The sequence below is a fragment of the Bos mutus genome, chromosome 4, assembly GCF_027580195.1.
Source record: "Bos mutus isolate GX-2022 chromosome 4, NWIPB_WYAK_1.1, whole genome shotgun sequence".
NCBI lineage: Eukaryota > Metazoa > Chordata > Mammalia > Artiodactyla > Bovidae > Bos > Bos mutus.
Window position 1 is genome coordinate 6,396,775 of NC_091620.1, and position 22,033 is coordinate 6,418,807.

General features: G+C 49.4%; 1 protein-coding gene across 1 annotated transcript in view; it reads left to right on the plus strand.

Moving 5' to 3' along the window:
* The window catches only part of DYNC2I1 (dynein 2 intermediate chain 1), a 48,994-nt gene that overhangs the window by 17,420 nt on the left and 9,541 nt on the right, over nucleotides 1-22,033 (plus strand). Inside the window, 13 exon segments of the mRNA XM_070369010.1 lie at nucleotides 246-348; nucleotides 1,326-1,455; nucleotides 3,750-3,861; nucleotides 11,873-11,961; nucleotides 12,772-12,901; nucleotides 14,499-14,671; nucleotides 15,429-15,591; nucleotides 17,999-18,112; nucleotides 18,205-18,266; nucleotides 18,623-18,674; nucleotides 20,480-20,540; nucleotides 21,850-21,878; nucleotides 21,881-21,948. Coding sequence (XP_070225111.1) covers nucleotides 246-348; nucleotides 1,326-1,455; nucleotides 3,750-3,861; nucleotides 11,873-11,961; nucleotides 12,772-12,901; nucleotides 14,499-14,671; nucleotides 15,429-15,591; nucleotides 17,999-18,112; nucleotides 18,205-18,266; nucleotides 18,623-18,674; nucleotides 20,480-20,540; nucleotides 21,850-21,878; nucleotides 21,881-21,948 — 1,286 coding nt within the window.

Below are 22,033 nucleotides of genomic sequence, written 5' to 3' on the forward strand. Positions count from 1 at the left end.
CGCGCTTATATGTGTTATGTATTTCTGGAAGTAGTGTGGCACAGATGGAGGAAATTTTGCTTTGTTGCAGGTTTTAGGTGAAATGAGCAGAAGTGGTTCCTAAGTGCACATAGAAGACATTTGTCATTAGTTGAGTGAACATAATTGGTTTATATGTGTCTAATTGGTTTACTCTTCATTTCTTTTGCTTGAAAGAAATATTTCAGTTTCACAAAAGTAGCTTTTCTTTTTTTTTTTACGTGCAGATGCAAACAGCTCCCTTTCCAAAACCCCACTGTGTGGAATTTTCGTGGATTTTGCCACAGCTTCACACCGTCAAAAGAATCGGACTCAGGCCCTTAAGCAAAAGTAGGTGTACTGGAAAAATTGCAGAAGGAATTAGGAGTTTCTGTACTTACTGCAACGGCCCTGTGAATATTAGTGTTTATTTTGTTGTCAGTGCTGTGCTCAGGCCGTGGTCGTGTTTGTGCTGCGTTCCCAGGTCCCGGCTCGTGCTCCTGGTGCAGGAGTGCAGTGCCGTAGGCGAGCTTGGCCCGGCATCTGTGTCAGTTCTGGGGGCCCCGGGAGCCCCGCCTTCACGGCCAGGCAGTGTCACAGGCGCTCTGGAGGCTGGAGGCGGGCAGCGGGAGCTATAGCAGACAGCGGGCCAGGTCCGCCCGCGCCCCCTGCCTCCTGCCGTGTGGGCCGCGCTCTCGCAGCTGGCGCCCCTCGTCTCAGCGAGGGAGCCTCACGTCGGCCAGCCGTCCTGTGTCCCAGGCACTGAGCCCCTGTGTCAGCGTCCTCCGTGGGCTGCAGGCCGCCTGTGCAGGCCCGGGTCAGCCCAGCAAGGGTGGAGATGAGGGTGAAGAGCCAGGGTCAGCGGGGTCAGAGTCCGGGCTTGACAGCTATGAACCCAGAAGCTCGTGAAAGTGAAGGACAGACTCTCAGCCCACGTCTGTGGTACCGAGCCCAGTGCAGTCTGGGGATAGATGTCGGAGTCCTGGACGCAGTGGACTTAGGAGAGTATCTGGTCAGCCAGAGAGCTGTGCTGGCAGGAAGCAGCCTTCCCCCACCCCACCTCCCCCAAGAGTACCTGCCCTCTGTAGCAGAGGGAGCCAGGGTGAGGTTGGTGGGGGCTCACCCCGCTGGATGCACCTCCGGAGCGGGGTGGGGGGGGACCGACAGCAGTGGGAGGTGGGGGTTTGGCCCTGCAGCCTCGGTGTCCACAGGGGGTCCAAGTGTGGTGACTGAATGTGGATGGCCTGCTGCCCCCAGGCCCCGGCCTCTGTCCTGCCCCCCACCCCCCCCGCCCCGCCCCCAGTTCACGTCTGTGCTCTTCCCTCCAGGATGCGCAGCGCAAAGTTGCTCCGGCTCATCGACATGGACTTCTCCTTCACCTTCTCCCTCCTCGACCTCCCGCCCGTGAACGAGTACGACATGTACATCCGGAACTTCGGGAAGAAGAACACCAAGCAGGTCAGTGCCGCGCGCCCGCCAGGGGCCCGTCCAGTGCGGTGGCAACCTAGGTGTGACACATGCGGTCCCGATATCAGAGTGGGGGTGGCCAGGGCACTCTCATCACCTGGAGCCTGTGCTCTGGGGGCACCTGGCCGCGGACGTGGCTCACTCGCAGGCTCTGACGGCAGCCTGGGAAGGGCGGCTTTATTGAAAGTCACCGGGTGTCACCTGGGGTCACCTGCTCCCGTCCTCACGGGGCTGCAGCATCTTGTATGTGTGACCCTAGGTGCAGAGGCTCCAAGATTTGGGCTGGAGTGCCCCCCTGCCCACCTCTCCCTGAGGTCCCAAGCTTCTGGACTCGCCTCAGGGTCCCTCCTGCCTGTTCCATTCTACTTGCCCTTACTTGGGAAAAGGCAGCCCTGGCCAGGCCCTCTGGTAAATGCCCTTGGACCCCCCCACCTGCTCCTGGACCCCCCCACCTGCCCAGGCTCCCCCCACCTGCCCCTGCATCCCCCTCACCTTATCAGGCTCCTCCATCACCTGCCTGTGTACCCTCTCACCTGACCAGGCTCCCCCCACCTGCCCCTGGACCCCCCACCTGACCAGGCTCCCCCATCACCTGCCCCTGGACCCGCTCATGTGACCAGGCCCCCCCACCTGCCCCTGGATCCCCCTCACCTTATCAGGCTCCCCCATCACCTGCCCCTGGACCCGCTCATGTGACCAGGCCCCCTCCCACCTGCCCCTGGATCCCCCTCACCTGACCAGTCTCCCCCATCACCTGCCCCTGGACCCCCTCACCTGACCAGTTTCCCCCTACCCATCCCCGGACCCCCTCATCTCCCCATGGACCCCCTTGCAGGCCCCTTGGTCATCTGCCTGGCTTTCTCCGTTACCTGGCCTATGCTGTCCACACCTCGTCCCTTATCTGTCTGCCTGTCTCTCTGTGTTCACCGCCTGTCCTCCAGGTGAACTAGGTGATCATCCCTGCACGCCCTCTGACCCCAGCGTTGCTCAGTCCGCCCCACACAACTCTGCCCTTCCCCATCTCACTTCCTGCCACTGACTGTGAGCTGGCTGGCCTTCCAGGGTGGTGAGGTCCTGAAGTCAGCAGTCCCTCCAGTGTTTCTCTCCTGTCCCCGTGGAGCCATCCCTCAACATGCTCTTGGGTGTGTCTGTCAATAATCTTTTAACAGGAAGAGGGTCACAGCCAGACATTTAAGCTGACAGATTAACCCTGGCTTTGCAGCTGACCCACTCTGACCTTGAGTAGACTCTTTAACTTCTTTGCTTATTTTCCTCATCTCAAACCTTTTTGTTGTTATTGTTCAGTCACTCAGTCATGTCTGACTCTTTGTTACCCCATGGATTGCAGCACACCCAGGCTTCCGTGTCTTTCAGCATCTCCTGAAGTTTGCTCAAACTCATGTCCATCAAGTCAGTGATGCCATCCAACCATCTCATCCTCTGTTGTCCCCTTCTCCTCCTGCCTTCAATCTTTCCCAGCATCAGGGTCTTTTCCAATGAGTCAGTTCTTCACATCAGGTGGCCAAAGTATTCGAGATTCAGCTTCAGCATCAGTCCTTCCAGTGAATATTCAGGACTGATTTCCTTTAGGATCTCCTTGCTGTCCAAGGGACTCTCAAGAGTCTTCTCCAACACCACAGTTCAAAAGCATCAATTTTGCAAAGCTGTTAGTATCAAAACTGAAGCATGTACCTTTTTGAAACAAATGTGTGTCTGGTTTTGCAGAGCTGCTGTGTTGTTAGAGACTAGGGTATTGGCAGACTGGGTCATAAGAGTTTTTAAACTTGTAAAGGTTTTGTTTATTTATTTGCTTTTGGCTGCACCGGGTCCTAGCTGTGGTCTGTGGGCTCCTCTCTAGTTGGGGTGCACGGGCTCCAGAGCGCCTGGGCTCAGTAGTTGGGCCCAGCAGATGCAGTGTGCAGGCTTGGTTGTCCTGAGGCAGGTGGGATCGTAGCTCCTTGACCAGGGATGGAACCCATGTCCCTTGCACTGGAAGGAACCTCTGAACTGTGAGGGAAGTCTCTAGGTCATAGAATTTTCAAACTGTAGCTGAACTGTTTGCTGTGACTTTTGAGAACACTTTTGAAATTTAGGCCCATGTTTTTCAAACGTTTAAGACATAAGTAGTCTTTGCATGATTGTTATTTATGCCACGATACTTAATTTTGACGGAAGCAAGAACAGTGTCATCCTTAACTTTAAAAATTTAGTTGTTTTCTTTTCACTGATGAGAAACAGGTCTGAGGTGGAGACCCATGGCTAACTCAGCCTGCCTTCCTTCTCAGGCCTACATTCAGTGTAATGAAGACAGCGTGGACCGGGACATCCAGACCGAGGAAGTAGAGACGCGGGAAGTGTGGACCCAGCACCCGGGGGAAGGCACCGCCGTGTCCGGGGGTAACGGCCTCTGCTCTCGGCCTTGGCGGCTGTGTTCGTCCCCTCTCTTGTTCTTTCCTCGCTCTCGTGTGTGCTTGCGTGTGAGCTGACTACGGAAATACCAGTGAGTTTGCAGATGCCACCCCGGCCTGGAGGCCTGGTCTGGGCCCTGATCGGGGCTCGTGACACTCGTTCCTGAACAGAGGAAAGAGCCCAACTCCAAACACACCTGCAGAGGTGCTGTTCAGAGACTCCGTGCTCTTCAGCGGTTCACACTCTTAGAGAATTTTCTGCTCTAAGTACGTTCTCCAGGTGTGTCTCATCGAGACAGGTGGAAGGCCCTGGACGATGCCGAGTTCTGCTCCCGCTGGTTCTTATCAGTTGCTTATGTGCTAAATGTTACTTTACTGGATGATTGTTTGCTCTGAGGAATGACCTCTGTCACTCCCGTTCCTCAGGGAAGCCTGATCCTAAGAAGTAACAAACCTAAACATTGCTGTTCAGTTGCTCAGTCACGTCCAGCTCTTTGTGACCCTGTGGATTGCAGCACGCCAGGCCTCCCTGTCCTTCATTATCTCCTGGCGTGTGCTCAAACCCATGTCCGTTGAGTCGGTGATGCCATCCAACCATCTCATCCTCTGTTGTCCCCTTCTCCCACCTTCAATCTTTGTCAGCATCAGGGTCTTTTCAAATGAGTCAGTTCTTCACATCAGGTGGCCAAAGTATTGGAGTTTCAGCTTCAGCATCAGTCCTTCCAATGAATATTCAGGATTGATTTCCTTTAGGATGGACTGGTGTGATCTCCTTGCAGTCCAAGGGACTCTCAAGAGTCTTCTCCGACACCACAGTTCAAAAGCCTCAATTCTTTGGTGCTTAGCCTTCTTTATGGTCCAACTTACACATCCATACATGACTACTGGAAAAACCATGGGTTTGACTATACAGATCTTTGTCAGCGAAGTGATATCTTTGCTTTTTAATACACTATCTAGGTTGTCATAGCTTTCCTACCAAGGAGCAAGTGTCTTTTATTTTCATGACTAAAGTCACCATCCACAGTGATTTTGGAGCCCAAAAAATAAAATCTGTCACTGTTCCCCTTCTCTTTGCCACGAAGTGATTTGCCTGGATGTCATGATCTTAGTTTTTTGAATATTGAGTTTTAAGCCAGCTTTTTCACTGTCCTCTTTCACACTTATCAAGAGGCTCTTTTGTTCCTCCTCACTTTCTACCATTAGAGTGGTATCATCTGCATATCTGAGATTGTTATTTCCTCCAGCAATCTTTATTCCAGTTTGTGATTCATCCAGCCTGGCATTTCACGTGATGTACTCTGTGTGTAAGTTAAATAAGCAGTGTGAAAATATGCAGCCTTGACGTGCTCCTTTCCAGTTTGTACCCAGGCTGTTGTTCCATGTCCGGTTCTAACTGTTGCTTTTTGTCCTGTATGCAGGTTTCTCAGGAGACAGGAAAAGTGGTCTGGTATTCCCATCTCTTTAAGAATTTTCCACAGTTTGCTGTGATCCACACAGTCAAAGACTTTAGTGTAGTCAGTGAAACATGTTTTTCTGGAACTTCCTTGCTTTCTCTCTGATCCAGTGAATGTCTGTAATATGATCTCTGGTTCCTCTGCCTTTTCTAAATCCAGCTTGTACATCTGGAAGTTCTCGGTTCACGTACTGCTGAAGCCTAGCTTGAAGGATTCTGACCATAATCTTGCTAGCAGTTTGAACATTCCTTGCATTGCCTTTCTTAGGGATTGGAATGAAAACTGACCTTTTCCAGTCCTGTGGCCACTGCTTAGTTTTCCAGATTTGCTGGCATATTGAATGTAGCACTGTAGCAGCAGCATCTTTTACGATTTTATTTCAGCTGCAATTCTATTACTTCCACTAGTTTTGTTCGTAGTGATGCTTCCCAAAGCCCACTTGACTTCACACTCCCAGATGTCTGGCTCTAGGTGAGTGATCACACCATCATGGTTATTCTGGTCATTAATAGCTTTTTTGTATAGCTTTTCTGTGTATTCATTCCATCTCTTCTTATTGTCTTCTGCTTCTGTTAGGTCCTTACTGTTTCTGTTTTTTATCATGCCTGTCCTTGCGTGAAATGTTCCCTTGAGTATCTCCAATTTTCTTGAAGCGATCTCTGGTCTTTCCCGTTCTATTGTTTTCCTCTATTTCTTTTTTATTTTGGTTTAAAACTGTTTATTGGTCAAAAAAGTAGAAAATGACAAAATTATTGCATAGGGAAAATACACTAGTAATTTAAAAACAGGCTACATAATAAGGAAAGTTTATATATGTTAATAGGTGGAAGGCTGAGAGGAATCTATCTTTTTTAATATATATTCTTACACCATAAGATTTATTGTTTTTATTTGAGATGTTGCCAAGATTTTTTTTAGTATTTTAAAAGTTTTATCATTTTTTTATTAAAATTTTTTTTTTTAAATTGGAGGCTAATTACTTTACAATATTGTAGTGGTTTTTCCATACATTGACATGAATCATCCATGTGTATACATGTGTCCCAATCTTGAACCCCCCTCCCTCCACCCTCCTCATCCCATCCCTCAGGATCATCCCAGTGCACCAGCCCTAAGCACCCTGTCTAATACATTGAACCTGGACTGGCGATCTGTTTCACATATAATAATATACATGTTTCATGCTATTCTCTCAAATCATCCCACCCTTGCCTTCTCCCACAGAGTCCAAAAGACTGTTCTATACATCTGTGTCTCTCTTGCTGTCTCGCATATAGGGTCATCGTCACCATCTTTCTAAATTCCATATATATGCGTTAATATACTATATTGGTGTTTTTCTTTCTGACTTACTTCACTCTGTGTAATAGGCTTCAGTTTCATCCACCTCCTTAGAACTGATTCAAATGCATTCTTTTTAATAGCTGAGTAACATTCCATTGTGTATATATACCACAGCTTTCTTATCCATTCGTCTGCTGATGGACATCTAGGTTGCTTCCATGTCCTGGCTATTATAAACAGCTGCGATGAACACTGGGGTACACGTGTCTCTTTCAGTTCTGTTTCCTCGGTGTGTATGCCCAGCATTGGGATTGCTGGGTCATAAGGCAGTTCTATTTCCAGTTTTTAAAGGAATCTCCACACAGTTCTCCATAGTGGCTGTACTAGTTTGCATTCCCACCAACAGTGTAAGAGGGCTCCCTTTTCTCCACACCCTCTCCAGCATTTATTGTTTGTAGACTTTTTGATAGTAGCCATTCTGACTGGTGTGAGATGGTTACCTCATTGTGGTTTTGATTTGCATTTCTCTGATAATGAGTGATGTTGAGCATCTTTTCATGTGTTTGTTAGCCATTTATATGTCTTCTTTGGAGAAATGTCTGTTTAGTTCTTTGGCCCATTTTTTGATTGGGTCGTTCATTTTTCTGCAGTTGAGCTGCATGAGCTGCTTGTATATTTTTGAGATTAATTCTTTGTCAGTTGCTTCATTTGCTATTATTTTCTCCCATTCTGAAGGCTGTCTTTTCACCTTGCTTACAGTTTTCTTCATTGTGCAAAAGCTTTTAATTTTAATTAGGTCCCATTTGTTTATTTTTGTTTTTATTTCCGTTACTCTGGGAGGTGGGTCATAGAGGATCTCTCTGTGATGTATGTCGGAGAGGGTTTTGCCTATGTTTTCCTCTAGGGGTTTTATAGTTTGTGTTCTTACGTTTAGATCTTTAATCCATTTTGAGTTTATTTTTGTGTATGGTGTTAGAAAGTGTTCTAGTTTCATTCTTTTATAAGTGGTTGACCAGTTTTCCCAGCACCACTTGTTAAAGAGATTGTTTTTTCTCCATTGTATATCCTTGCCTCCTTTGTCAAAGATAAAGTGTCCATGCTGCTGCTGCTGCTGCTAAGTTGCTTCAGTCGTGTCCAACTCTTTGCGATTCCATAGACGGCAGCCCACCAGGCTCCCTTGTCCCTGGGATTCTCCAGGCAAGAACACTGGAGTGGGTTGCCATTTCCTTCTCCAATGCATGAAAGTGAAAAGTGAAAGTGAAGTCGCTCAGTCGTGTCCGACCCTCAGCGACCCCATGGACTGCAGCCTACCAGGCTCCTCGGTCCGTGGGATTTTCCAGGCAAGAGTACTGGGGTGGGGTGCCACTGCCTTCTCTGAAATAGGCGCGTGGATATATGTCTGGGCTTTCTGTATTGTTCCGTTGATCTATATTTCTGTCTTGGTGCCAATACCATACTGTCTTGATGACTGTAGATTTGTAGTATTGTCTGAGGTCAAGCAGGTTGATTCCTCCAGTTTCATTCTTCTTTCTCAAGATTGCTTTGGCTATTCGAGGTTTTTTTGTATTTCCATACAAATTGTGACATTATTTGTTCTAGTTCTCTGAAAAATACTGTTGGCAGTTTGATAGGGATTGCACTGAATCTATAGGTTGCTTTGGCATATACTCATTTTTGCTATTTTGATTCTTCCGATCCATGAATGTGGTATATTTCTCCATCTATTTGTGTCATCTTTGATTTCTTTCATCAGTGTTTTATAGTTTTCTATATATAGATCTTTTGTTTCTTTAGGTATATTTATTCCTAAGTATTTTATTCTTTTTGTTGCAATGGTGAATGGAATTGTTTCCTTAATTTCTCTTTCTGTTTTCTCATTGTTAGTGTATAGGAATGCAAGGAATTTCTGCGTGTTAATTTTATATCTTGCCACTTTACTATATTCATTGATTAGCTCTAGTAATTTTCTTGTGGTGTCTTTAGGGTTTTCTATGTAGAGGATCATGTCATCTGCAAATAGTGAGAGTTTTACATCTTCTTTTCCAATTGGATTCCTTTTATTTCTTTTTCTGCTCTGATTGCTGTGGCTAAAACTTCCAAAACTGTGTTGAATAGTAGTGGTGAAAGTGGGCACCCTTGTCTTGTTCCTGACTTTAGAAGAAATGCTTTCAATTTTTCACCATTGAGGATAATGTTTGCTGTGGGTTTGTCATATATGGCTTTTATTATGTTGAGGTATGTTCCTTCTATGCCTGCTTTCTGGAGGGTTTTTATCATAAATGGATGTTGAATTTTGTCAAAGGCTTTCTCTGCATCTATTCAGATAATCATATGGTTTTTATCTTTCAATTTGTTAATGTGGTGTATCACATTGATTGATTTGTGAATATTGAAGAATCCTTGCATCCCTGGGATAAAGCCCACTTGGTCATGATGTATGATCTTTTTAGTATGTTGTAGGATTCTGTTTGCTAGAATTTTGTTAAGGATTTTTGCATCTATGTTCATCAGTGATATTGGCCTGTAGTTTTCTTTTTTTGTGGCATCTTTGTCAGGTTTTGGTATTAGGGTGATGGTGGCCTCATGGAGTGAGTGTGGAAGTTTACCTTCCTCTGCAATTTTCTGGAAGAGTTTGAGTAGGATAGGTGTTAGCTCTTCTCTAAATTTTTGGTAGAATTCACCTGTGAAGCCATCTGGTCCTGGGCCTTTGTTTTTTGGAAGATTTTTGATTACAGTTTTGATTTCCATTAAGATTTTCTGTTTCTTCCTGGTTCAGTTTTGGAAGGTTATACTTTTCTAAGAATTTGTCCATTTCTTCCAAGTTGTCCATTTTATTGGCATATAGTTGCTGATAGTGTCTCTTATGACTTTGTATTTCTGTGTTGTCTGTTGTGATTTCTCCATTTTCATTTCTAATTTTGTTGATTTGATTCTTCTCCCTTTTTTTCTTGATGAGTCTGGCTAATGGTTTGCCTCTTTTATTTATCTTCTCAAAGAACCAGCTTTTAGCTTTGTTGATTTTTGCTATGGTCTCTGTTGTTTCTTTTTCATTTATTTCTGCCCTAATTTTTAAGATTTCTTTTCTTCTACTAACCCTGGGGTTCTTCATTACTTCTTTTTCTAGTTGCTTTAGGTGTACAGTTAGGTTATTTATTTGATTTTTCTCTTGTTTCTTGAGGTAAGCTTGTATTGCTATGAACCTTCCCTTTAGCACTACTTTTACTGAATCCCATAGGTTTTGGGTTATTGTGTTTTCATTCATTTTTATGCATATTTTGATTTATTTTTTTATTTCTTCTGGGATTTGTTGTTTATTCAGAAGCATGTTGTTTAGCCTCTATATGTTTATATTTTTAATAGTTTTTTTTCCTGTAGTTGACATCTAATCTTACTGCATTGTGATCAGAAAAGATGCTTGAAATGATTTCAATTTTATTGAATTTACTAAGGCTAGATTTATGGCCCAGGATGTGATCTATCCTGGAGAATGTTCCATGTGCACTTGAGAAAAAGGTGAAATTCATTGTTTTGGGGTGAAATGTCCTATAGATATCAATTAGGTCTAACTGGTCCATTGTATCATTTAGAGCTTGTGCTTCCTTGCTAATTTTCTGTTTAGTTGATCTATCCATAGGTGTGAGTGGGGTATTAAAGTCTCCCACTATTATTGTGTTATTGTTAATTTCCCCTTTCATACTTGTTAGCATTTGCCTTACATACTGCGGCGCTCCTCTGTTGGGTGCATATATATTTATAATTGTGATATCTTCTTCTTGGATTGATCCTTTGATCATTATGTAGTGTCCTTCTTTGTCTCTTTTCACAGCCTTTATTTCAAAGTCTATTTTATCTGATACGAGTACTGCTACTCCTGCTTTCTTTTGGTCTCCATTTGTGTGAAATCTTTTTCCAGCCCTTCACTTTCAGTCTGTATGTGTCCCTTGTTTTGACGTGGGTCTCTTGTGGACAACATATGTAAGGGTCTTGTTTTTGTATCCATTCAGCCAGTCTTTGTCTTTTGGTTGGGGCATTCAACCCATTTACATTTAAGGAAATTATTGATAAGTATGATCCCATTGCCATTTACTTTGTTGTTTTGGGTTCAAGTTTATAAACCTTTTCTGTGTTTCCTGTCTAGAGAAGATCCTTTAGCATTTGTTGAAGAGCTGGTTTGGTGGTGCTGAATTGTTTTCCTCTATTTCTTTGCATTGTTCACTCAAGAAGGCCTTCTTATCTATTTTTGCTATTCTCTGGAACTCTGCATTCAAATGGGTATATCTTTCCTTTTCTCCTTTGCCTTTTGCTTCTTCTCTTTTCTCAACTATTTGTAAGGCCTCCTCAGACAACCATTTTCCCCTCTTGCATTTCTTTTTCTTTGGGGTGGTTTTGGTCACTGCCTCCTGTACAGCGTTAAAAACCTCTGTCCATAGTTCTTCAGGCACTCTGTCTACTGGATCCAATCCCTTGAATCTATCTGTCACCTCCACTGTATAATCGTATGGGATTTGATTTAGGTCATACCTGAATGGCCTAGTGGTTTTCCCTACTTCAATGTAAGTCTGAATTTTGTAATAAGGAGTTCGTTATCTGAGCCACAGTTAGTTCCAGGTCTTGTTTTTGCTGACTGTATAGAGCTTCTCTATCTTTGGCTGCAAAGAGTATAATCTGATTTCAGTATTGATTATCTGGTGATGTCCATGTGTAGAATCTTCTCTTTTGTTGTTGGAAGAGGCTGTTTGTTATGACCAGTGTGTTCTCTTGGCAGAACTTGGCAGAACTAGTTTTTGCCCTGCTTCATTCTATACTCCAAGGCCAAAGTTACCTGTTATTCTGGGTATCTCTTGACTTCCTGCTTTTGCATTCCAGTCCCCTATGATGAAAAGGACATCTTTTTTTTGGTGTTGTTTCTAGAAGGTGTTGTAGGTCATAGAACTGGTCAGTGTGGCATTGGTGGATGGGGCATTGACTTGGATTACTGTGACATTGAATGGTTTGCCTTGGGAATGAACCAAGATCCTAAATGTAACACATCCATGGTAAAATGATGCTTTGCATAGGGCTCTGCTTACAGACTTTCTGTGAACAGTTTCCTGTGAGGAATGAGGAGGAGCTGAGCTCTGGAGAAAGAGACATGACCTGGCTTCTCCTTCTAGGGGTCTTGGTTCTCAGGCATGCCCTTCCTGGTGTGCGGCCTTGACCGGGAGCCCACCCACCTGGTGAGTATCCCCTCAGCAGGGGTTGATGTGACCTGTTTTTCAGGGAGTGAGCGGAGCGGCCCCGGAGATACTGCCATCGTCCCGAAGGTCGACACGCCCCGTCTGTCGGGCTTCCTGCGGGCGGCCTGCCAGGTGCGCTCCATTGGGGGCAGGGACCCCAGTGCTGCACATGCTGTTTGGATTCTGAACAATAATACCGATTGCTTGCATTTTAGAATAAATATAGACAGAAGAACAGACATAACTAAATCGGCAAGGCGAGCACAGGTCTAGGGTTTTTAAAACTAGTAAACTCGTTGGGGAGGGAGGAGGGAGGAGGGTTCGGGATGGGGAACACATGTATACCTGTGGCGGATTCATTTTGATATTTGGTACAATTATGGGTTTAAAAATTTTGGAAGAATAAAAAAAAAAAAAAACTAGTAAACTCGTGACTTTGAAGACTGGTTATGGGAATTTTCAAAGTCCATACAAAGGTCAGAGGGCGCACGTGGTCCTGTGTACTTCGGGGTCCCAGTGTCCACCACCTTCCCTCCCCGTGGTCGTCCTGAGTGTGACCCACCACCCACAAGGGCAGTGGCAGGACTTGGCTGGTCCTCACTGCAGCCCAGCGGGCAGGCCGTGTTGCTGTGGGCGACGTGTTTGTGCCCCCGTTTCTTCTAGAGGAGGTGGAGGGCCCCATCCCCCTCCTGTATGTCTACTGTGAAAAACAGCATCGGTGTCCATCGTGGCTCGGGGTTTACAGAGCGGGCTTTACTTGGTAGTCTCTACTGCTGTGCAGAAAGGACAGTATGACTTCCTTCTGTTCGTTTCTATGAGTCTGGGACTTGGTTAACTTAAGGGATGGGTGAATTTAGGTAGTGCTTTGCGGTTTTTGCTTTTTCTTTGAGAATGAGCCCATCTGAGAGTGTTGATGGAGGCCTGCCCGCGTGTCTGCTGCAGGTGATGGCAGTTCTGCTTGAAGAGGACCGGGCGGCCGAAGAGCCGGGCTGGGCGTCCCAGGCGCAGGACTGCACCCTGCCTTTCAGCGACAGCTGTGCACGGCTGGGCACCAGCCTGCCCTTCCTGCAGGGTAAGCGGCCCTCAGGGTGGGCGTGGGGCGTGGACCCCAAGACGGTGATCCTCACGGATGCATCCTGGGAGGGGTTTGTTGAACGGAGCAGAGGTTTGGCTTCTGTAGCCTCGAGCGTGTGTGTCACTGTCCTCACGAGAGGGATATGCAGTGATTTAAGGGAACATTTGTTTTCAGTCCTGCGTCTCTTAATTTCTTTTGGTTTCTTGGTAGAGGAGTGGTGGGAGCCACAGGCAGTCCAGGTGGGAGTCATGTGGTGAGATGTGAGCTGATCCGTGGTCACAGCACAAACGCTACCCCAGTAAAGCTGTGTCTTCACATACGGTGTGTAGCTGCCTGTGACTATAAGCTGAACAAACTTTGTGTGTTCAGTTCTTCAGTTAGTCTCTGCCTTCCCGGCTGCTGAGGGCCTGGGTGGGGCCAGGGTCCTGGTCTGAGTGCAGGAGGGCGGGCAGTGCTTGGCCCTGCTGTCGGCATTCCAGGGCGCCTCTGGGCCAGTGGGACCTGGTGTGTGGCTGCCACTTGTTCCAGAAGTTTCTATGGAGATTCAGATTGACGTCCGGCCCTCTGCACTGACCATTAGCACCAATGGCATGAAGTTAACAAGCACGTGTTATTTGAGCATGTTTTTTTTAAAAGTTGTGTTATCCTATTAGAAAAGCAATAGATTGTAGCATTGAAAACACAGAAGCCCACAAACCCACCTCCCTCTGCACCCCAGGAAGCAGGAGTTTGAGGTGCTTTCCTCAGCTGAGGAGGGATCAAAGAGCCCTGGACTGAGGCAGGGATTGGTGGGGGCGTGGTGTGGGGGGTGGGAGGTGGGGAAAGGGGGTGGTGGTGGGGGAGGGGTGGGGAGGCCACACCCCCCAGAACACTTCCTCAGAGAAGGACGATGCAGGTGTGTTGTCCGGGACTCGCCCCTTAGTTCCACCTGTGTGCAGAGCGGAGGTTTTTCTTGTGTCTGTTTTAGTAAAGTGAGTTTTGAGGTTAAGAGGGAAGTTGGGACACAGGTGCCCATGACCTGAGCCTGGGTCCCATCCTGGACCTGAGCTTGGAGGGAGTGGCGGGCCCTCTCAGTGTCAGCAGGCTGTCCAGCACCAGCCGCCCGCTTGTCCTTCTGTGGGCCCCGCAGATACTTAGGCACACAGGCAGGTCCCGGGCCTTGGAGCCCAGTGGACGGACAGAAAGCACGCGTCACAGGACAAATGGGGGCACTGGATGGTGCGTCCGAGGGCAGGTGTTGGGAGGAGGCCGGCTGGGGCCCGCTGCAGGGGGAAAAGGGGCAGCTGATGGGGCGGATGTGATGACCCCCGCCCCCTGCGCCCCCAGGTCCCCTCCGCACCCCCGGCCCGCGGGAGTAGATGGTGGATGGTGGGGTCCTGGGCCGTGCTGTGCCGCCTGTGGGGGAGGGTGGCTTCTTGCAAGTGAGGCCACCCGGACGCTTTTGAGTTGAGCTTGGCCACTCGTCAAAACCCCGATTTCGGGCAGGCGTATCTTTGAAAGACCATGTCTTCGTCACTAAGCTGAAACCTATTGGAGCAGTCCTGTGTGTTAATGCAGCGTGGGTTCTGCAGCATTTTTCTTGTCTTGTCCTCAGACCGGAGAGTGTCCTGCCTGCACGCGTGTCGGGCTCAGAGGCGCACTGTGGTGTCCGTGCACGGGCTGCCGGGGAAGGCCTCGGCGCCGCTGCTGGGCCACAGACACGTGCTCTGCGTGTGGGATGTCCGGCAGCCCTCGGAGCCCCAGAAGGTCCTGGTGTGTGAGTCGAAGGTACAGCTTGGGGGGCCGTGGGTGTGACTTGAGAGGGTGGGCCCCAGGGAGGGGAGTCCAGGGTCACAGTTTTCCATCCCGGCTGCCATGTGCAGGGTGACAGGGGCAGGAGCTCTTTATAGGAAGGACCAGGTCGACCGAGGGGTCACGTGGCCATAGTCCCCAGGGCCCCGAGGGTGGGCATCATCCCGCTGTGGGTTAGTGGAAGCACCAGCCTGGCGTCCTTGGGGTCGTGGAAGCGAGCTTCCCAGCTTGCTTGGTCGGGTCACGGGTGCTTTAGAGGTTTCTTCCAGTGCCTGGGATTTTCTGAGTCCTTAGTGCGTGTGTTTCCTGGCCCCTGGTGAGTGGGGCTGTGGTGTGGTGACCGCACGGGTGCAGGGGAGAGCTGTTTCTGGTCTTGTGGTTCTTGACTTCAGAACCATTTGATTTCCATTCCACTGCTTCTTGGTGCTGTGGGCTTGAAAATAGCTTACTATGAATGACGGGCGGCTCCGCTGTGCCAGAGACCCTGCGGCCACCACCCCCGTGTCCCGAGGAGGGCACCCTTAGAGGCGCCAGCCGCTTGCTGCGGTACCCCCGCTGTGTCTGGATGGAGAGTCCACGGGGCCAGTGCTCCCCGGCCCCGCCGCCCACCCGGCCCTGCCCCCCCCACTTAGCCCCGCCCCCACCCGGCCCCGCCTCCCAGCCCGCCCCCTCCACTCGCCCTGGCTCCTGACCGCCCCCCACCCCCAGCCCTGCTCTCTGTGCGGCTGTCTAGGTCACGTGCTGCTGCTTCAGCCCTGTGAAAGCCTGCCTGCTGTTTGCGGGGACCGTGCATGGCTCGGTGGTCGTGTGGGACCTGAGGGAGGACCCCAGGATCCATCTCCGTGTGACGCTGAGCGGGTGCTCCTGGACGTTCAGGACCCCCACCTTCTCCACTGGTCAGTGACGCGGCCCACCGGTGCGGGTCCCTGGAGCAGCTGTGAGGCCTCTTTGCGTCCTCCATGCAGGTGGCCCCAGAGGACGCCCTGACCTAAGGGCACAAGACGCCTGTGCCAGCCAGGGAGCAGCATCTTTCTGGGCAATGGTGGGGTGCTTGTCCTGTCAGCTCTGGGGCTCCAGGTCACAGACACAACCCCAGTTACAACCACAGCCGATTGCAACCTAAGCCCAACCACGGTTGCAATCACAGCCGAAACCACAACCTCAAACAAGGACAAGCGTGACCCCCCACCCCCGCCCCTGCTAGGCACTGTGTTCTGGGGTTTTTTCCCCGTGTTGTGTGGACGTGTCCCACGCAGGCCCGTCTGGGTCCCTCCCGGTGCTCAGGGAGATGGGAGGCTTATCCGTGGTCACACTGGCCACGCAGGGGGCCAGCACCCAGATCGTCTCCAGTACTTTGACCTTCCTGCTCAGAATGGCACTCTCCCCCACTACCCCGCCCCAGCTGACTGCGTCCCCCGCCCTCTCCGTCCCCACGAGGTTTTGTCTCTGTCTTCTCCCATGGTGAGGGCGAGACTCTGTGGTGTCCAGACTCTGTGGTGTTCAGACCTTGGAGTCTGCTTTCCTTCTCTCACAAGTGCCTGCAGGTGTGCGGAGTCAGGACGTCACTCCTCCACTGGGCAGGCCCCCATGGGTGCCGCGGGGCTTTACCCGCCCAGCAGTGGTCAGCTGCTTCTGGTCAGTTTCCTCTGTCAGCAGTCAGGATGGGCGTCTGCACCGCAGGCACCACAGCCGCAGGTCCTCGCTGTGGGCCGGCAGCCTCTCTGCTCCAGCAGGCGTCCCTGAGGACGCAGGGTGCCGGGTGTCTGTCTTCAACGGGGTGTCTGTGCGGGCCTTCCGCACACAAGCTGCTTCTGACTGCTGTGCTTTAAGAGTCCTTGTGTTCTCAGTACCATCCTGTGCAGACTTGTCTGGGTTGTCTCCAGCCCTCAACCAGGCCAGCCCTCAACTTTCCATTCCTGACCCTGCTCTGGGGAACTCCATGCATATACTGCACGCCTGTTTACGTACTGAGTTTGTCTGTGTTTTATGCGTAAAAGGGCAAGGTTTCTTTTGTGTCCCAGCAACTTGATCTTTGCCCCTTTGAGGGTGAAATTGCCACTGTTGAGAACGTGTGTGTTTATAGGCACCTTATGGATCTGATAAGGGCTTCCCTGGTGGCTCAGAGGTTAAAGCATCTGCCCACAATGCGGGGACCTGGGTTCAATCCCTGGGTCGGGAAGGTCCCCTGGAGAAGGAAATGGCAACCCACTCCAGTATTCTTGCCTGGAGAATCCCATGGATGGAGAAGCCTGGTGGGCTACAGTCCACAGGGTTGCAAAGAATCAGACACAACTGAGTGACTTCACTTCACTATGGATCTGATGCCATTGGAAAAGGTATCTTTTAAGAACTTATATTTTTTAACTGCTGCTGCTATTACTAATTAACCTTTGAATTCACCACTATGTTCAAAACACCGAAATGCTTAGGATTTGAAACTTAATATTTCATTAAAAGGCTGCTTTCATTTTTTTTTTTTCTTTTTGCTATCTAAACATTGTCTCTAAACCTTCAAAGTTCTAGTAACTGAGTCGGAGAACACCCCTCCTCAGTGGGCCTCCAGTTCATTGAGTCTGAAGCCTGTCATTCTCCATTCCCAAGAGCACTTTGTCTTTTCTTCAGTTTCTAACTCTTATTTTCTTTCTGATGTTTTTAAATCCATTTTTGTTCTAGGTTTCTGACTCCAAGTGTTTTTCTTTGTTTGTTAAATGTATTTCCGAGTGCTTTTTGGTGACACGTGATGTCGTTTGGGTGCTGGATTTTGGTCTTCTGTTTCACGCTCATTTTTGGAGCAAGAACCTTCGTGGGTTGAAATGCTTTCATCCGCGTTTTCTATCTGTTTCTGTGGTAGCGCTGTGTGCAGTTTGTCTTTCTCTGCTAGGGGCATTTTGTAGGTGGGTTTGCCAGGCCAGAGGAGCTGTGTTCTGTTGGGCTGTGAAGGTGCTTCTGGTCTGGCTGCGAGCCTCCGTCTCCTCCCGAAGCTGCAGGGCTCCTGGGGCCCTGACCTGGGAAGCAGTTTCCGCTGGCTCTGGGACCCCTCCTCCTGTGGAGAGTGCCCTTGCCCCCCAGTCTGTCCTCGCACCTGCAGCTGTGCAGACACGGGGCTCGAGGGACTCTGCTCGCCTCCTCCTCCAGGTGGATGTGGTCTGTGGTCTCTGCTCCTCGGCCGTGCTGAGAGCCATGGCACGTGCCCTTCCACGGTGATGCGTGTGGCTGGGCGCCTAGGGACACGCGTGTGCCCTGCACGGGCAGCTGTGCTCCGTGACTCACCGCATGCACACACTGCCTGTGCTCTGCCCCCAGACGGCGTCCTGACGTCCGTGAACCACTGCAGCCCCCTCCAGGCAATAGAGCCCGTCACAGGGTCTGTCTGCAAGAGGCAGAGCTGTGTGCTCTCACCCTTTTCTACTCAAGAAGGTACGTGACCTTCACTCCGTGAATCTGAGCTCCGCTGGTGAGACGTGGTTTCTGGTTGCGAGCCAGTCCTAACCCACTTGTGCCCTCACCAGAGACGGCAGGCCTGTCCTTCCACATCGCTTCCTTGGATGAAAGCGGGCTTCTCAATGTGTGGGTGAGTCAGGCGCGTGGTCAGTGGAGGGGGACGGGAGGTGATGTGTGCGGGGGTGGGGAAGGGCAGGAGGCAACGTGTATGCGAGAGGTGGCCGAGCTCTCAGCCAGGGAACCAGGACAAGGCAGCTTGCGGGGAACTCAGGAGGGAACGAGGCATGGAAGCTTCAGGGCCTGTCGCGGTGGAAAGAAGAAGATCAAAGTCAGGGATTTATAACATTTAAGCGTCAGTCTTCCTTCTGGAGCGACTGTGTCCTCGGCGTGTTGTGTGACGTGCTCTCCTGATCAGAGCTGTGCTTTGCTTGGACTTCTTCCCGGTCATCCTGTGTGCTGACCCTCGTCTCTGATGGTCTGTTTCAGGTGGTGGTTGAATTACAGAAGGCGGATGTTGCAGGTTCAATAAGTGATTTAGGTAACTAAAAATAAAAGAACTAATTTTAGTCAATGTTTGCTAGAATCAATAAAGATTAGGGATACCCAGAATCACTTTGAAGAATCAGTAACTACCTGCCTGGAAAATGGAGATTAAGTTGTGTATTTTATAGCCTGCCGGCTGTTGCACAGGCCTGACGCCCTTATTGCAGGAGGACACGTGTCCTCTTTGTGCCTGTGTGGCATCTGCTTCTCATCCCCCAGGGCGTCCCTGTGACTCCAGTGTCTGAGGAGCCCTTGGTATGACCCCCGAGGTCTCTGAGACCGCAGCCCCACCCCTAGGTGGTGGTGAGGGGATTGGCTGGCAGTTTGCTGTCCTGATGCCCAGGGCTCGGGCACTGAGGAGCCCCAGCCTGCACTTCTCAGAGCCCCGATTGATTGTTTAGTGACCAGGCTGCAGACGCTGCCATAGATCCAGCCAAAAAATAGGACCAGAGCCACTCTGACTGTCCCTGACTTCTAGAAATGAAGGAGGGGTGTCTCCTGCAAGCAGGGCCCATGCTAGGAGCCTGGTGCTGCTGCGGGGCCTTGCGCGGGTCCCTCCTGAGAGGGTAACAGGCAGGGAGGCCAGGGGTCTCCAGACGGAGGAAACAGGCTGCAGATGGCAGACGTTTTCATCTCTCTCTTAAGCAGCAGGAGGAACTAGTGTTATATTTTTCCCCTTCCTATACACATTTAAAAAGAGGTTTCTGTTAAAATTCTGTGTTGCCATAATGACACCTGGTTCTACCCGAACTTAACTTTCCTCAAACTTTGAGCTACCCGGTGCATTTTTCTTACGGAAATGTTTGTCTTAAGCTATGTTAATGTCTATGTATTTACCCTAGACTCTGTCTTTCTTCAAGTCAGTTCTGCCTGAGACTCAGAACTGACTTGACGAACCAGTATGTTTTACTCATGCAGATGTTCTCCTAAGCTAGGTTTTAAGGAGACTGTGTATTTGCTTGGAAACCTGCCTTTCTTCAAGATTCATGTCACTGGTTTTATGGCGTGGGACTACTTACCTGGCGCCAGTGTTATCTCAAAGTGCATGCTGTGGGTGAGGGGCCTGGTGCCACTCTGAGTTTTGAGACATTTCCTTTCTCTACTTAGCAGCCTGCTGATAGGAATATAACATACTGCTGAAGGCCAGCAGGTTGGTGGGGGTCACTCTTTCTGCCCCCTTCTGATGTCTGTGTCAGAAGCTGTCTCTGTCCCTTTTATACTTTAATAAATCTTTATCACACAAAAGCTCTGAGCGATCAAGCCTCATCTCTGGCGGCCAAGAATCCTGGTGTCTTTCATGACTCAGCAACAACCTTTCACTCCCAAGGGGCCATTTTTTCCACCTCTCGTGCAGTCCACTCTGTTCCCTGGGCCGTGAGCAGGGCCATGTGAGCGGGGCTGCGTGAGGGGGACATCAGGGCGGGATGGGGCTTGAGGGACATCCCCGCCAGCACAGGTAACCCAGACCTGTGGGAGGAGATTTCCAGAGGAGGGTTTCCGTGGGGAACTGGAAGATTGTTGAATATTGACCTTTTGCTTTTAGAAGTATATTTCCCTTTTAAAATCAAATCTAAAAATGGAAAGGCTTTTTGATGCCAGCAGCCCTCTTCCCGCCAGGCCCTCAGCTGCCAGCTCCCAATTCATCTGAGGCATCTGCAGGGCCCTCCCCTGCAGTGCTCACCGCCCTGCCTTTGATGTTCCTCCCTGCACAGGCCTTAAACGGTGAAAAGGAATTCCAGAATGCTTGGGTTTTGGTGTAACTTGTACTAAGAGGTGCCTTTATCCCTGATTACTTTGTAGGTTTAATTCCTGGAGGACGGATAAAACTGGTACACAGTGCTGCGATCCAGCTGAGTGACAGGTGGGTCTGTACCCACAAAGCCCTGTTTCCCACAGGAGGAAACAGCCTTAGGTAATAAATCATGGCCAGACTGGCACTAGAGAATCCTGGCTTCCCACATTGTATTTTTGCTAAGTAGTTTATTTGCTAACTAGTTTGCTATTAATGAGTCAGTGTAACAAATGCAATTGCCAGGTGTTACAGCTAACATTTTTTCTTGAATTAAAATATTTTCTGTCTTATGAATTGGTACTATTTGACTGTTTTTCATCCAGTTTTAATACAACCCTGAAATTAAATAGATGAGGTTCAGAAACTAGAAACACTGACATGAAAGTTTTATTCAGAAATTAGTTTTCTGTTTTTACTCAAATAACTTCCTGTGATGTAAAAACCTTCTGGCTATATGAATATTGTGTGTATTTATGTATCTCATGTTAACTTACTTCCCAAAGCTGTCTCTTCCCATCAGTCACTGCAGCTGGGCTGGCTCCCAGCCTGCAATTGACCAGGAGAGTCCTGATGTTATCCTCCCTGCTGTTTGTCAGTTGGAGCACCCCTGGGTTGTGTTAATGATTCCATACATGCTTTGTGGTTAGACATTACCTGCCATTGCTTTCAGTATAACAAGGAATCTGTTAACATTTGCAAAAACCCACCTGATAAACTGCAGACTCCAATCCCAGGCCCTCATGGAATTTCTGTGAGACTGTTCTCGTCTCCGTTACGGCCTTGTCACTTTGAGCCTTGAATTGCATTGATCTTCACCTGCTTTAAAGAAAGTGTCACCTGGAGCTGATGTTGGGTCTCCCCTGCAGGACACACACCCCCTGTCCGGATGCAGCAAACAGCCACTCAGACCTCGTCCACACACGGGCCGCATGGAGTGTGCTCTGTCAGCTGCTTCATGCTGCCTCTTCCCTTAGGGGCCCCTAAGTGCAGACCAGCGACCCTTGGCCACTGTGGCCCACAGGGTTGGCATCTGGTAGGAGGGGGACAGGGAGCTGCCCAGCCCTGGAGCTCAGAGCCACAGTGCCAGCCTCAGCCCCCTCCATCAGTCCCTGAACGTGAGCATCCCTGGGGTGGGGGCAACCCTGGGCTGCAGGGCCTCTGCTGAGGGGTCCTGGTGGCCTGTCCCCTTGTCCCCATGGATGGCACACACGGAGTGTAGGTGAGCGAGCAAGCGACGGGACGGGTGAAGGGACCGTCTGGAGCCTAGAAAACTGAACTGGAGATGCGTCGAGTGGCAGATGGCAGGTGGTGCTGGTGGCACCTCTGCCCTGACGGTTTCAAGACTGCCCATCTATTAATCTTTGCTGTTTTTTTCCAGCCTTTCTCATAAAGATTATGAATCCTGGGGTCCGTGCAGACACTGAACGTTAAATTTCTGCCTTCAGACCCTAATCACTTTGTTGTTGGCACAGACGTGGTGAGTAACCGTCTAGACCTTTTCCTGTAACTACAGTGGCTTAATAAGTATCTTCATTGGAGCTTAGCTTCCTGTTTGCTCTAAT